Genomic DNA, 14139 nt, shown 5'->3' with positions numbered 1-14139 from the left:
CCCTGCCTCAGGCCCTGAGAGATGGAAACAAAAGTGAGGTGGGGGGGAGCAAACTTGGGGTAAATGACTTCATTACCTGAAGCTGGAATTGGAAGATTAACCCTCAATATGCAAACAGACCAAACTTTAAAAAGTGTGGAAACCTGTGAGCTGTGGTCCATTTTTGAATGTCACCCCTGGGAGAGGCTTTGTCTGCCCAAAATGTACCTGGAGGCCTTTCAATAAATAGAACTGCCATTTATTCCCTTCATTTTGTCTGGCCTCTGTTTTTAGGTAGCCTGGGTGCTTGGAGCAACCTGGGGTAGTGGAAATTTTCCCTGTCCATGGCAGGAATGGGATTTTCAAAGTCACTTCCAAGCCAAACCATTTGAGGATCCTCTGCAAAATCCCCTGAGCAGGGGGAAAAGCAGGAGGAAGAGGAGGAGGGGTGGGCACCTCCACACTTTGCTGCTGTCCCTCCCTGCTCAGGGGTCCCAGCAGGGCTGTCCCGCCGGGGCTGTCACCACCCAGGGTCCCTTTGGTGTCACGGATGTCCCCACGCTGTTATTCCACTGCCGGGAGCTTGGTCCCTGCAGCTTTATCTCGGCCCGGTTGCTGCTTTGGACTTTGTCCCCGCGGGTGGTGACAGGACCCCCCCCGTCCCCTGCTCCCCCCACGCTCCTCCATCCCTCCCCAGAAGGATTCCTGGGCAAAGTCCTGCTCGGGGACAGAGGGGTCACTCGCAGCTTTCCCGAGGTGACATCAGCCACTGCTCCATGGCAACAGCCCGGAGCAGCGCGGTGTCCCCGCGGTGTCCCCGCGGAGGGCAGGACACGGCTCGCTGGCTCCGTGCTGGGGTGAGGACCCGCAGCTCCCGTCCCTCCGAACGCAGGGCTGATGTCCGGCAGCTCCACCTCGGAGCCGTGGGTGAGGGTGGAACCGGAAAATTGTGGAATGGAAATTGTAAATTGTAAAATCTGCGGCTCGGGTAAACTCTCCCCGAGCTGTGCCCCATGCCGGGTCAAATGCGGCGTTCTGGGCTCAGTCGGGACCCGGCACAGCCTGAGCACGGGCAGCCAGGAGCCCTCCGAGATGTTCTGGGGGTGCAGCGGGACCCCGGCACTGCTTTAGTGCTCTGAGGCTGCTGGGACCGGGCCGTGCATGGGGCCGCTGTGACTGCTTCAGCCCCCCGAACCCCCTCCTTCCCCAGAGCCCCCGATGCGCATCTTAAGTCTCCCTCTATTCCAGACCCCTCTCAAATTCCCCTTCACTCACCCCCGAGGACATCCTTCCAACCCGGACCCTGCAAAATCCCCCTCCACTGACCCTTCCTTGAGCGACCCTCCAGCCCAGATCCCTCAAATCCCCCTGCACCGACCCCCAGCCCCTCTCCTTCCCCAGACTCGTCCCCAGTTCCCCTCCACTGATCCCCCACGACCATTCCCCCAACCCCAAATCCCCTTCCACCGACCCCCAGCCCCTCTCCTTCCCCAGACCCCTCCCCAGTTCCCCTCCACTGATCTCCCTCGAGCATCCCCCGAACCCAGATCCCCAAACCCCCCGAAGTGCCCTCTCCTGCCTCAGACCCCCAAACGCTCTCAGTGACCCCCCCCAAACCCCTCCCGTCCATCCCCCTTAGCCCGACCACGCCCACCCAAGCTCCGCCCACCGTGAGGCCCCGCCCACCCTGCCCCGCCCCCCGGCGGTGCCGCGCCCCCCTGGCGCCCCCTGGCGGCCCCGCCGCGCTCGCGCCGGGGCGCTGCTCCGGCGGGCCCGGGCCCGGCCCCCCCGCCCCCGGGCCCGACCGGGGACCCCCGGACCCGCCGGGCCGGGCAGGGGCAGGGCCGGGCCGGGGGCCCCGACACGCTTCGGGCTCCGGGAAGGGCCGGGCCGGGGGCTCCGACGCGCTTCGGGCTCCGGGAAGGGCCGGGCCGGGGGCCCCGGGCCGCAGCTCCCGGACGGCGGAGCCGGGAGCGCCTCAGGTACCGAGCCGCGCCTGAAGCGGGGCCGCGGCATCGCCCCCTGTCCCCTCCCCTCGTGCCCTCCCCGGGCTCCCCCGGCCGCCCCTCGCAGCCAATTCCCCGGTACTCCCCGGGACTCGCCCCTTCCTCAGGCCCCTCGTTCCCACGGGCTCTGCAGGCCCGTCCTCCTCCCTCCATCCTCTTCCTCATCCCTCCATCCCCTTCCTCCTCCTTCCATCCCCTTCCTCATCCCTTCATCCCCTTCCTCGTCCCTTCATCCCCTTCCATGTCGCTGCAGCCCCATCCTCCTCATCCTTGCAGCCCCATCCTTTCCCCATCCCTGCACCCCCTTCCCCATCCCTGCATCCCATTCTCCTTCCCTGCATCCCCTTCTTCACCCCTCCATCCCTTTCCTCCTCTGTCCATCCCCTTCTTCCTCCCTGCAGCCCCCTCCTGAATCCCCCATCCCTCTTCTCCTTCCTCCAGCCCCTTCTCCTTGTCCCTCCTGCCCCCGGAGCTGCCCCCCTGCTCCCTCCTTTTCCTGGGAGGATGTGTTGGGTCTGTCCCTGCGTGTCCTGGAGGGCTTGATGTGGGACCAGGTGCTTTTCCACACCAGGTGTCCGTGTGTCCCTGTGCAGGGGGTATCGGGGTGCCCTGATCCTTTGGGATTGGGGGGGATCCTCTTCTCCAGCTCTGAGTTTAAGAGAAGGGCTGGCAGGAGGGTGAAGGCACAAGGGGCTTCTGCAGGCTGGGAATTTGGGAGAGCCTGGTCCAAGCAGGGCTGAGGAGGGTTTAGTTTGGGATCCTGGGAGTCTGGATGGGGCTGGTGGCCTTAGGAGGGACCCAGTCCTACTGTGGGGAGCCGCGCTGGGCTGTTGGGGTGGTTTTAGTGACTGGCTGAGCTCTGAACTGGCAAACAGGTGTGGGAAGGTGAGTTGGAAGTGCAGAGCAGGAGCCTGGAGACTCGGGAATCTCAGCGTCTGTGTGAAAGGGATGCTGATGAAATATTCACCAGCGAGGAGCAGTGGGAAGCGCTGAGGGAGCGTTCAGGTGGTGGTTTTTTAGTTCATTTGCTCAATTCTCACTGTAAAAGCTGTCCTTGATAAGCCACAGCACTTCAGGCTGACCCCTCGTAGATGGGGATGGAGGGAGAGAGGGATATCGAGGAGGCAAAGGCAGAATGTTTTCTCCCAGCTGTTATTCCTGAGGGAATGGCTGCGGTGGGAGAGCACAGCCACAGAGGACACAGATCACATGGAGCAGGATCTGTGCTGAATTATTGACCAAAGCCTGGGAGGGGAATAAATCCATGCCGGCCTAGGGAAAGAAGCAGGCTGGCAGGGGCAGGGTGTGTGGGGTGGCACAGGGAAGGGCTGGTGGTGCTGCAGGGCTGGCAGGTGTGTGCAGGAGGGCAGCTGGCACCGGCTTTGTTTGTTCTCAGCTTGCACAGAAGGAAACTTTCCTCTCCCGGGCTCTTGGCAGGGTTGGGGCGTGGTGGGGAATTCTCCAAGGGCCAAAGTGACGGCATGGAGTGCGGTGGGAGGTGATTTATGGGAGGTTTTGATGTAAAAATGGAGTGGGACCCTTTGGCAGCTCAAGTGGGGCTCTTCCCCCTCCCTCCACACTGGAAGGGGGCCCAGGGCAGCTCTGCCACTCCACAATGCGTGGTTTAACTTGGAGGAGGGGGGAGGCGGATTCTGGCATGGCAAAGGGAGAGGCTCCCAATGGAAAAAGGGTCCCAATGGAAGGAGAATCCCAATGGAAAGAGATTCCCAATGGAAAAAGGTTTCCAGTCGAAGGAGGTTCCCAGTGGAAAGAGACCTCCAATGGAAAGAGATTCCCAATGAGAAGAGGCTCCCAATGGAAAAACGTTCCCAATGGGAAGAGATTCTCTGTGGAAAGAGGCTCCCAATGGAAAGTGGCTTCCAATGGAAAGAGGTTCCCAATGGAAAGAGGTTCCCAATGGAAAGAGGTTCCCAATGGAAAGAGGTTTCCAGTGGGAAGAGGTTCCCAAATTGCCATTTACTGCCCTGCTGCCAGGCTCTGGGTCCTGGTGGATCAGGTGGAGACACTGAGCTGCTCTCAGGGCACACCTGGCATCATCCCCTGTTACCTGCCCAAGTTCCCATCAGGGATGGCAGAATTTCACATTTCTCACTATTATTATTAATTTAAAAAACCCAGGAGTATTTCTCAATCCTACTGCGTGCAACTCCTGCCTGTCTGATCCTCGCACTGACTGGGTCAGATATCAGAGTTTTTGTGTTTTCTGGCCTTTTTTTTTTTTGCTTCTATTCCAAAGCAGAGCAGCTGCTGGTTCTGTGACCCCAAAGGACCTTCCCTGCACTGAAGGCACCTTCGCATTCCTCAGCAGCAGCTGCCTCACCACCCCTGGCTGCTCAGTTTTATTTTCTTCACCCTGGCAGGGCCCACTCCTCTGTAGGATCCCAAAGCCAGGAAATAAAATATCTCTTATTTATTTTTATTTTTTTTTATTTTCAGCTGTGTATTTTTTGTTGTTGTGCAGAGTTTTCTGCATTGATATAAATGTAATTAATTAAACACAAAATGCACCCGTTTATCCTTGGGATGTCTGAAGGGATGTTCAGTCACTCTCCCACCCCCTGCTTTCTAATTTTCTCTGCTTTTATAATTTTTTAATTGTGTTCTCCTTGCCAGGTGGAAGATGGGAGTGTTCCCCTCATGTTTTAGGTGAAGCCTGCTTGCCATGAAGTCCCAAGAGAGATAGAGGGACTGCAGTGGGAATCCCTTCTCACTCCTCCACAAATCCAACAACTGCCTAATGGTAAGAAACCTGTTGGTTTTAATTAGTGCTACACTTAGAGCTCTCGTTAATCAAGGAACAGAACAAAGAGTTGGAGCTCCAAACCCACTGGGATGGGGGAGGGCAGAGCTGGAGATGCTGGGAGAGTTGCCTGGAAATCTGATTGTGCCCCAATTTGTGTCCTGTCCCCAGGGATTGCCTCTCTGCCTGGCGTCATGGGGAGCTGCTGCAGCTGTCTGTGCACAGACAGCATCCCAGACAACCATCCCACCAAATTCAAGGTAAATTGTTGCCCTTCCAACCCCATCAGAGGGCCTGGGACAGCTCTGACTGCACAAGGCGAGAGCAAACTTCTGTCCCTGCACACAAACATCCCTCCATAGCATTTGCAAATTCATCACTTCTGGTTTGGTGGGGTTTTATTCCCCCTTTCCTTAAGAAACTCCTGCTGTGAATGTGTTTGTATTTGCTGCTAAATTGCCTCTGCTTGGGAAATGCAAGGAAATGGGGGACTGGAGAGAAAAACCTTTTATTGCTCAGGGCTGTGTTCCAGGGCCGGGGCTCAGCCACAGCAGCTGAGCTGCCAAGCTCATGGGCTCCAGGGCTGACAGCTCCTGCCAGCCATGAATCCCTGCTCTCAGCTGGGAAAAGGCAGCAGGAAATGGAGGGGAATCCATGGAATTGCCCAGCTTGGTGGCTGGGCTGGGCTGGGCGCTGCTCAGGGGCACCTGGAGGGCCCAGTCCAGCTCTGGGCAAGGGAGATATTTTGGGGCTGGAGCGTGTCCAGGGAAGGGAATGGAGCTGAGGAAGGGACTGGAGAGTCCTGAGGGAGCTGGGGAAGGAGCCTCAGGAGGGATCTTCTGATTCCACAACTCCCTGACAGGAGGGGACAACCAGGGGATGATTTGGGATCTTATCCCAGGGAACAGGGACAGGATGAGAGAGAACAGCTGCACCAGATGAGGTTTAGGCTGGAAATCAGGAGGAATTTCCTCATGGAAAACACATTCAGTCCTTGGAATTGCCCAGGGATTTCCCCACCCCTCAGTGTCCACCTGGCAGTGAAAGCAGAGATCTGAACTGGCTGCTCCTGGAGCTCGTTCCCAGCCCCAGCCGAGCCGTGGCTCTGATTTTCCCGCTGTGTCCCCTGCAGGTGACCAACGTGGACGATGAGGGGCACGAGCTGGGCTCGGGGGTGATGGAGCTGACGCAGAGGGAGCTCATCCTGCACACGCACAAGCGCGACGCCGTCAGGTGGCCCTACCTGTGCCTGCGCCGCTACGGCTTCGACTCCAACCTCTTCTCCTTCGAGAGCGGCCGCCGCTGCCACACCGGGCAGGGTCAGTGTCGGGGGATCCCTGGGGCAGGGTCAGTGTCGGGGGATCCCTGGGGATCTCTGGGGATCTCTGGGGCAGGGTCAGTGTCAGGGGATCCCTGGGGATCTCTGGGGATCCCTGGGGCAGGGTCAGTGTCGGGGGATCCCTGGGGCAGGGTCAGTGCCTGGGGGATCCCTGGGGATCTCTGGGGATCCCTGGGGCAGGGTCAGTGTCGGGGGATCCCTGGGTCAGGGTCAGTGTCGGGGGATCCCTGGGGATCCCTGGGGATCTCTGGGGCAGGGTCAGTGTCGGGGGATCCCCGGGGATCCCTGGGGATCTCTGGGGCAGGGTCAGTGTCGGGGGATCCCTGGGGATCTCTGGGGATCCCTGGGGCTGGGTCAGTGTCGGGGGATCCCTGGGGCAGGGTCAGTGTTGGGGGATCCCTGGGGCAGGGTCAGTGTCGGGGGATCCCTGGGTCAGGGTCAGTGTCGGGGGATCCCTGGGGATCCCTGGGGATCTCTGGGGCAGGGTCAGTGTCGGGGGATCCCCGGGGATCCCTGGGGATCTCTGGGGCAGGGTCAGTGTCTGGGGGATCCCTGGGGATCTCTGGGGATCCCTGGGGCAGGGTCAGTGTCGGGGGATCCCTGGGGCAGGGTCAGTGTTGGGGGATCCCTGGGGATCCCTGGGGATCCCTGGGGCAGGGTCAGTGTCAGGGGATCTCTGGGGATCCCTGGGGCAGGGTCAGTGTTGGGGGGATCCCTGGGGATCCCTGGGGCAGGGTCAGTGCCTGGGGGCTCCCTGGGGCAGGGTCAGTGTTGGGGGATCTCTGGGGCAGGGTCAGTGCCTGGGGTATCCCTGGGGATCTCTGGGGATCCCTGGGGCAGGGTCAGTGTCTGGGGGATCCCTGGGGCAGGGTCAGTGTCGGGGGATCCCTGGGGATCCCTGGGGATCTCTGGGGATCTCTGGGGCAGGGTCAGTGCCTGGGGGCTCCCTGGGGATCTCTGGGGCAGGGTCAGTGCCTGGGGGCTCCCTGGGGGCAGCAATTCTGAGCTTTCTCTCCCCGTGACACCTTGGGAGGCTCCCTAGAACAGAGGCTGGACAGAGTTAAAGGAATTAAGTCAGGGTTTATTAAAAGAATGAAAAATTAATGATAATATTAATAAAATAAAATAATACTTTAAAATTTAAAATTTAAAAATAAATAAAATAATATTATTATATTAAAATAAATAAAATAATACTAAATAGTATTAAAATTAAAAGCCCTTCCAAGGATACACCTTGGGCACTACAAGAGCCCGGCCATGGCTCCACACAAGATGGACCCTGGATAATGAGTTTTCACACTTTTATAAGTTTTGGTCCATTTAATTAATTTAATTATCCAATTACAGCTTCAGGTTATGAAGTCCCATCCTCCCAGGCTGCTCCATCCATTTGCAATTTGTACTTTTTGGGCCTGAAGCTGCAATGGTGCCCTTGGTTCTGGGGCTGGAAAAGGATTGTTTTGTTTGTTTGTTTGTGAAGAGAACTTGCTGACACTTTATGTGCAGTTCAGAGTTAAATCAGAGTGCAGAGTTTGGAAAATATGAAAGCTCAAATTTAAGGCATCACCCAAAGGCAGCTGATCCTCGTGTCTTCCCAAATTCCTGGTGCTGGGGGTCTTGCAGCCTCCTCCCCCTCTTTGTGCACACACGGGGGATGCTCTGTGTTAAAAGTGTTAAATTTGACATAAATCTGATGGCCTTGCCCTGCTGGTGCTCCTGGGGATACTGGTGAAGCATTTTTGGGGTTGTTACTCCGTGCTTTGGTGCCCCAGTTGGGGCAGGAGGGTTTGCTGGGCCTTCCTCAGGAGCTTAAAAGCATTTGCAGGACTTTGTTAAGCATCTTTCAACTCAGGATAAAGCAGCACCTGCACCTTTCCCCATAATTTAGGGTTATTTATTCCACAGAGCAGCTTTTGTTTGAATTTTGTTTTGAGTTTTGTTTTCCTCAGTGCTTTTCCCCCACGTTGGTTCTACCCAGAGCTCCAATTTTGGGTCTGGCAACACTTTGTGACAGAGGAAAAGGAATCCCATGTTTCCCTGATGTTGTGAGCATGGAGAGGGAAGTGACTCACCCAGGAGCTGATGCCAAGTCACCAGCAGCACTGGGAATAGTCTGGGAACAGAGGAATGAGTTTTACAATGGTGCCTCTTGGTTCCTCCACCAGTCTGTTGCTTTCAAAAAGAGCTGAACATTTCCTTGGCATCTGCATCTCCTGGGAGAAAAAAAAAAAAAAAAAGTTGTTTCCTCATTCTGTTAATGTGTTTGTAAACTCCAAAAGGACTCCCCTGAGTGCTCAGGGTCTGTGTGAATCTGCTCTGGCATCTGCTGCTCTTTAATATTTATTTTAATGGGGTTTTCCACTCCTATCAGGGAATTTGTCCTTGGGTTTCTGCTTTGCCTTTTGCAGGGTGAGGATCAGTGGTGACAATTTAATCCAGAGATAAAAATTCTGCCCTCTGCGTGGTTTGGTTCTGTTCAGGTCCAGGCAGAGGGGATGAAGCAGAGCTCTCACACCCTGCAGAATTTTTATCAGGCACTCTTTAAGCAGAAATGAGAGGGATGATGTGTTGTTTTCTTCCTTCCTTGCAGGATTTTATCCTGCTTATTAATTTCACCTGGAGCCCTCCTTGCTGATGCTGCTCCCCACCTGATGCAAGGCAGATCCAGCTATATTTTTTTTTTGCCAGAAAGTGGAAAACGTGGATCTTTGGGAGCAGCCCTTGTTGCCAGGCTGTTCCTGTTGCCATGGTTTGGTGTGTGCGTGTGCCAGCCTGGGATTGGCTCCTGGGCTGGGCTGCTCCTTTGGGGAGAGACTCTTCAATCCCAGAGATTTTTAAAAACGTGACATTCCTGTCCCTCCCTCCCGTGCACAGGGCCCAGTCCAGCTTTAAGGAGTCACTGCCTGGATTTTCCCCTGGAAAAGGATGGAGTGGGTGCCAGGGGAGTTCAGATAGGAGAGGTGAGCAGTTCACCTGGCCCTCCACACCCGTGTGCTGTGAGATTCCAGCGCTGAGGGGGTTTAAAGCCAGGCTGTGTGGAGCTCTGGGCTTGTGGCAGGCTGGGAGTGGAACTGGCTGATCTTTGAGATCTCTTCCTACCCAAACTATTCTGTATTCCATGATTTCTGCTGTTATTTCCCAAATAATCCACAGGGTTGTTGCTTGTTCTCCTGTGGCTTGATGGTGTTAAACAACAGCAGAAGAGATCAGAATTCATTTAGAAGTGGGAATAACACATATTTTTAAAGCAGGATCATTTCCTCTCTGTTCTGACCCTCCTCTCTGTCCCTGGCAGGAATTTTTGCCTTCAAGTGCTCCCGAGCAGAGGAGATCTTCAACCTGCTGCAGGACCTGATGCAGTGCAACAGCATCAACGTGGTGGAGGAGCCGGTGGTGATCACCAGGAACAGCCAGCCCTCGGATCGGGAGCGGGCCCGCAGCCCCCAGCGCCCCACCAGTACGAGCCCATCAGTGTGTGGGGACAGGACAGGGGACACAGGGCTGGGGGTGACAGGGGGGTCCCATCAAACTGCCCCTGGATCCCATGGCTGCTCTTGTTTTAAGGCCCCAGCGTGGGATTGGGTTTCTGAGGAAAACATGAAAAGCCCTTCAGGCAGTCAGGGCTGTCACCCCTCAGCTGGATTTGTCCAGGCCACCACTGTCAAGTGGCCTCTCCTGGGCAGCACTTGTGAGGGTCAGGTGGTTTCTGCAGGAAGCCACATCTGGAATGGCTCAGTTCCTGTCTCCATGAGGAATTCCTTCGATTTAGAGGAGGGCCTGGCCCCCGTGTGTGTGCTCCAGCCCTGGGATGGCCCTGGACAGGCTGGTTTTACCTTCCAGGGTGTCCAGAAGAGCCCAGCTCACTCTGAAAGTGTAATAATTCTATTTTGTACCAATTTAATGCTTCTCTGCCTTGATTCCCTCACAGGTCTGGGCTACACTGGACTTCCCAATGGATTTCACAGCTTCCCTGGAGAATCCCTGTCCTTCTCTGCAGCCCGGCACCCCTCAGTGAGCAGCCTGAGGCATTCCTCTGTGGGGGAAGACTCTACCCACCCCCTCCTGGGGCCTGAGGAGCAGGTAAACCCATCCTAAACTCCCCTGGGTGCAATTCTGGGTTTCCCTCACTCAAAGCTCAGGGGATCCTCACACCTTGTCACTCTTTTTATTCTCTTTCATTTTGCTTCTGGAGGCTCCTGCTCTTTGACACTTCACTAGAACTGGTGTTCTGTCCAAAAAAATCTGAGTTCTATGCTCAACCCACTGGTGTTTGGGTGGCAATTATCTGTCAGCTGTCACACAACCCCTAAATTCAGATCCTTTTCATTTTTGAGGTTCAGCTCTTTGCTCACAGTTTTAGAATTTTTAGATTTTTTCTACAAAACCCAGCTGGTCTGAGCCACCCCCAGGGCAGGCTGGGCAGGTGTGAGGGTTGTGGGATCAGCTGTGAGCCACTCGAGGAGACAGTTTGTGAGATGTGACACAGAACCCCAGAATCACTGGGGATGGGCAATACCTGGGAAAAGATTAAATCCAAGCTGTGCCCAATCCCCACCCTGAGCCCTGAGTGCCACCTCCAGGTGACACCTCCAGGGATGGGGACTCCAAACCTTCCTGGGCAGCCCCTTCCAAAGCCTGACCGCCCTTTCCATGAGGAAATTCCTGCTGCTGTCCATCCATGTGGACACACGGTGTGTATCTGCAGCTGGACTCTGCCTCTCTCCCAGCCCACAAAACCCAAACCAACTTTTACATTTGCATCCCAAAACCTTCCCAACCTCCAAAATCCCTTTTTTCTCGTCAGCCACTGATAAATTCCTTTCTCCTGGTGGTTTATCGGCTGCTTTGCTCTGGTCTCTGCTGTCTCCTCCTTTCACTGTCCCTCTGCTTCTCTCCTTGCAGTCCCACACCTACGTCAACACGGCCACCGGGGAGCCGGAGCCGAGGGGCCGGCACTGTATGCACTCCTTGCCTGAAGCCCACCCTCCTTTCCCCCCTAGGAACCACAGCTGCTCCCTGGAAGACCGCAACCCTCAGGTCTTCCTGCAGCCAGGGGAGGTGAAATTCGTGCTGGCTCCCAGCTCCGGCTACCGCCGGCTGTGCCGGCACCCCCGGGAATGCCGGGCGCACCTCAGTCCCCCCAACAACAACAACAACGAGTGTCAGGAGGGGTGTCCGTCCCCACAGTGCGTCTACGAGAACCTCAACGGGCTGGTGGCCCCCAGCACCTCGTCCCTGTGCCGGGCTGGCCGCTCCAAGGTGGCCCGGGAGGACGGGAGCCGCTCCCAGCGCCGCTCGGCCCTGCTGCACTACGAGAACCTGCCGGCGCTGCCGCCGGTGTGGGAGCTGCAGCCGGGCCGGCACAGGGACGAGGATGGCGGCACGGCACCCACACCGTCCCCCAATGGCTTCTCCGAGGCCGGCGAGGAGGAGCCGCTGCAGAATTCCATGGGCTCGGAGAGCGCGGCCCTGCAGCCGCGCCGCTCCTTCCTGCCCCGAGCCCGGCGCAGCCGCCTGCCCAACGTCTTCAGCTTCGACTTCCCCCGGCCCTGCCCGGAGCCTCCGCGGCAGCTCAATTACATCCAGGTGGAGCTGGAGCCTGAGCCCTGCAAGGGTCACCAGGACCCCCGGGTGGCACCTCCCGCCAGCCCCGGTGCCCGCCGCACCGACTCGTACGCCGTGATCGACCTCAAAAAGACAGCGGCCATGTCCAGCCTGCAGCGGGCCCTGCCCAGGGACGATGGCACCTCGAGGAAAACGCGGCACAACAGCACTGACCTGCCCCTGTGAGGGGCCCGAGTGCCGGCCCTGGCTCCCCTGTCCCTCGCTGTGTCCTGCCCGCTGTGGCTCCTGCAGCTGCTGCTGTTGAGGCTCGTCTGTCTGTCTGTCCGTCCTCCCCTCTCTGTGTTGCTCGTTTTTCAAGCCTTGTGGGATGTTTGGTGACTCTGAGGGTTGAGTTCCAGGCGGGAGGTGCCAGCGCTGAGGTGGCACAGCCTGGGGTGGGGCAGGGCAGAGCCAGAGCTGGGCAGTGCCACGGGGGGAAAAAAACCCAAACATTAAAGCTCCCAAAACTGAGCTGCTCCAGGAGCTCGGTGCAAATGGAGCCCGTTCCCCGTGGATTTCACATCTCCAGGAGAGCTCTGCAGTGAGGCCACTCCAGAGCTGGGATTTGCCTTGTGGTTCAGTGGTGCCTGGAGATGAGGGAGCTCACGCCGTGGCCTTTCCCCCCTCAGCTCACTGTTTGTTCCTGAAGCTTTTTATCCTTCTGTCCCTGTCTCAGATTCAATTTCAATTGGGCAGCTGCAATTAAACAAAGAGGACACAGAGCCATGGGCACACACTGTGATCACAGAAACCTGATTGCCTAAATCCTTAAATTCCCTTCCCTGCTTTAGAAGAGGGAAAGGCCACAGCCGTGAGGGAGATTGGAAATTTGGCCTAGAGAACTTCACTTGTGCCATAACCTGCTTTGTTTTTTTTACAAGGGTTCTTTTTTGGCAGCTGCTGAGAAATGCTGTGGGTTTATTTATTTGTTTACTTATTTATTTATGAACTGCTCCTTTGCATCCCCATTCGTTGCCAAGTTGGTGCCAGTCTGCAGTGTGCTCTCGCTGGGGCTCGCTCCTGTCTGAGGGGACAGGTCCCAAAATACCTTGGTGGCTTTGCTGAGCCACCAACTGGGGAAAAACACTGTGGAAAGGAGCAGCTGGGAATGAAGAATTTCTGAACTCGGGGCTGACTGTCACGGGGTGGGTGGGAAATGGAATGGGAGACGTGGGAGTGGGAGCGGAGCCGCCGGGCAGCCGAGCTTGGAGTGGCATCAAAGTCGTTGCCTACACCCACGTGCCTGGCTGGGGTCGGGAGCAGCCTGTGCTCGGTGTCAGGAGAGAATGTGCAGTTTGTTCCCTCAACTACAGACCTGGAAGGGCTCAAATTCCAGGTAACTTTGTGGCCTTTTGCTGTGGATTTTTGTCTCGATGCCGGGGTTGTGCTGAGCTGCCCCGGGATGTCCCCTTGCCCCTCCCCGTGGGATTTCCCTGGATTTCTCTGTGCCTGTTCCGATGGAGAGCAGTGCTCTGGGATGCTCTGGGATGCTCTGGGATGCTCTGGGACACTCTGGAGCTGGATCCCTCCTGGCTGTGTCTGTGTTCCTCCTGGGACAGGAGCTGGATCCAGTGCCCAGCCAGAGACGCTGCCAAGCCTCGTGTCCCCCTTGTCCTTGGATGTTTCCTGCTGTTGACGTCTGTGGAAGAGGAAAGAGCCCCATCCCCCAGCTCCAAGGGCCTGGAGCTCAAGTTCCAGGTTTTGGAAGTTCAGCCTTTTTTTGGTTTTTGGTGCTGTCATGTCCTGTTGAGCCGTGACCCTGTTGGGAGCAAGGCCACGTGTCCCAAGTCCGAGTGGTGCCATGTTTGTGTCGCAGAACGTGGAGTTCTTGGCTTGCTGTTGCACTATAAATTCCAAGTGTGCCACACGCTTCAATCCACTGGTTTTTCTTTTCCTTTTGGAAGTCCTTGTGCTCATCTTCCATTCTTTCGTCCGCCCCGTCCCTTGTGTCACCTGTAACTGAAAGGAAACCCAAGTAATATATTTTTATATGTATAACAAATGACTTTATTTGAAGGAAAAAAACAACTCCCACCCCAAGTAATGTATCCCCCTAAATCCAGCTTTCATTTAGGGAAGTGAGAGAAGAAATTGTTTATATCTATCTATACATATATATATATATATATATATAAAAAAAAGTTAACTGCGTTAAGCTTTAAATAAAATATTTAAATAAAGAGTTTCTAAGCTGTCAGTGTCACCCTCACCACAACTCCCTCTGGAGCCTCTGTAGGAACGTGCTGGAGCTGAGAAATACAAAATCCCTTTTTTACCTTTTTTCCCAGAAAGGGAAAAGAGAGGAAATGTTTTCCATTTCCACGGAGGAGGAGGTAAGGGCCCTTTCCAGGTGGGTTAAATTCCAGGGAAGGTGCTGGGGAGGGCTCTTTGTGCCTTGGGTGGCAGCAGCTCAGGGCTGGGGCTGTCCTTGGGTGCAGCATGGCCAC

The 14139-nt window shown here is 56.2% G+C and overlaps 1 protein-coding gene across 2 annotated transcripts; it reads left to right on the top strand.

Moving 5' to 3' along the window:
• Window positions 1-1829: 1829 nt before the first annotated feature.
• FRS3 (fibroblast growth factor receptor substrate 3) lies at window positions 1830-13875 on the top strand. 2 transcript variants are annotated; one of them, XM_005529340.3, is made up of 7 exons: window positions 1830-1961; window positions 4620-4746; window positions 4918-5006; window positions 5879-6065; window positions 9384-9545; window positions 10017-10168; window positions 10991-13875. In XM_005529340.3, the coding sequence occupies exons 3-7, from the start codon at window positions 4941-4943 to the stop codon at window positions 11876-11878; spliced, it is 1455 nt and encodes a 484-aa protein (XP_005529397.2). In that variant the 5' UTR covers window positions 1830-1961; window positions 4620-4746; window positions 4918-4940; the 3' UTR covers window positions 11879-13875. The 2 variants fall into 2 exon arrangements, with proteins under 2 accessions (XP_005529397.2, XP_014113563.2); XM_014258088.2 differs by having other exon boundaries at window positions 11089-11838.
• Window positions 13876-14139: the final 264 nt, after the last annotated feature.

The sequence above is a fragment of the Pseudopodoces humilis genome, chromosome 26 (assembly GCF_049639895.1).
Source record: "Pseudopodoces humilis isolate 2021_Gansu_Grassland_sample_001 chromosome 26, ASM4963989v1, whole genome shotgun sequence".
NCBI lineage: Eukaryota > Metazoa > Chordata > Aves > Passeriformes > Paridae > Pseudopodoces > Pseudopodoces humilis.
This window is presented reverse-complemented; position numbering and strand designations above follow the sequence as displayed.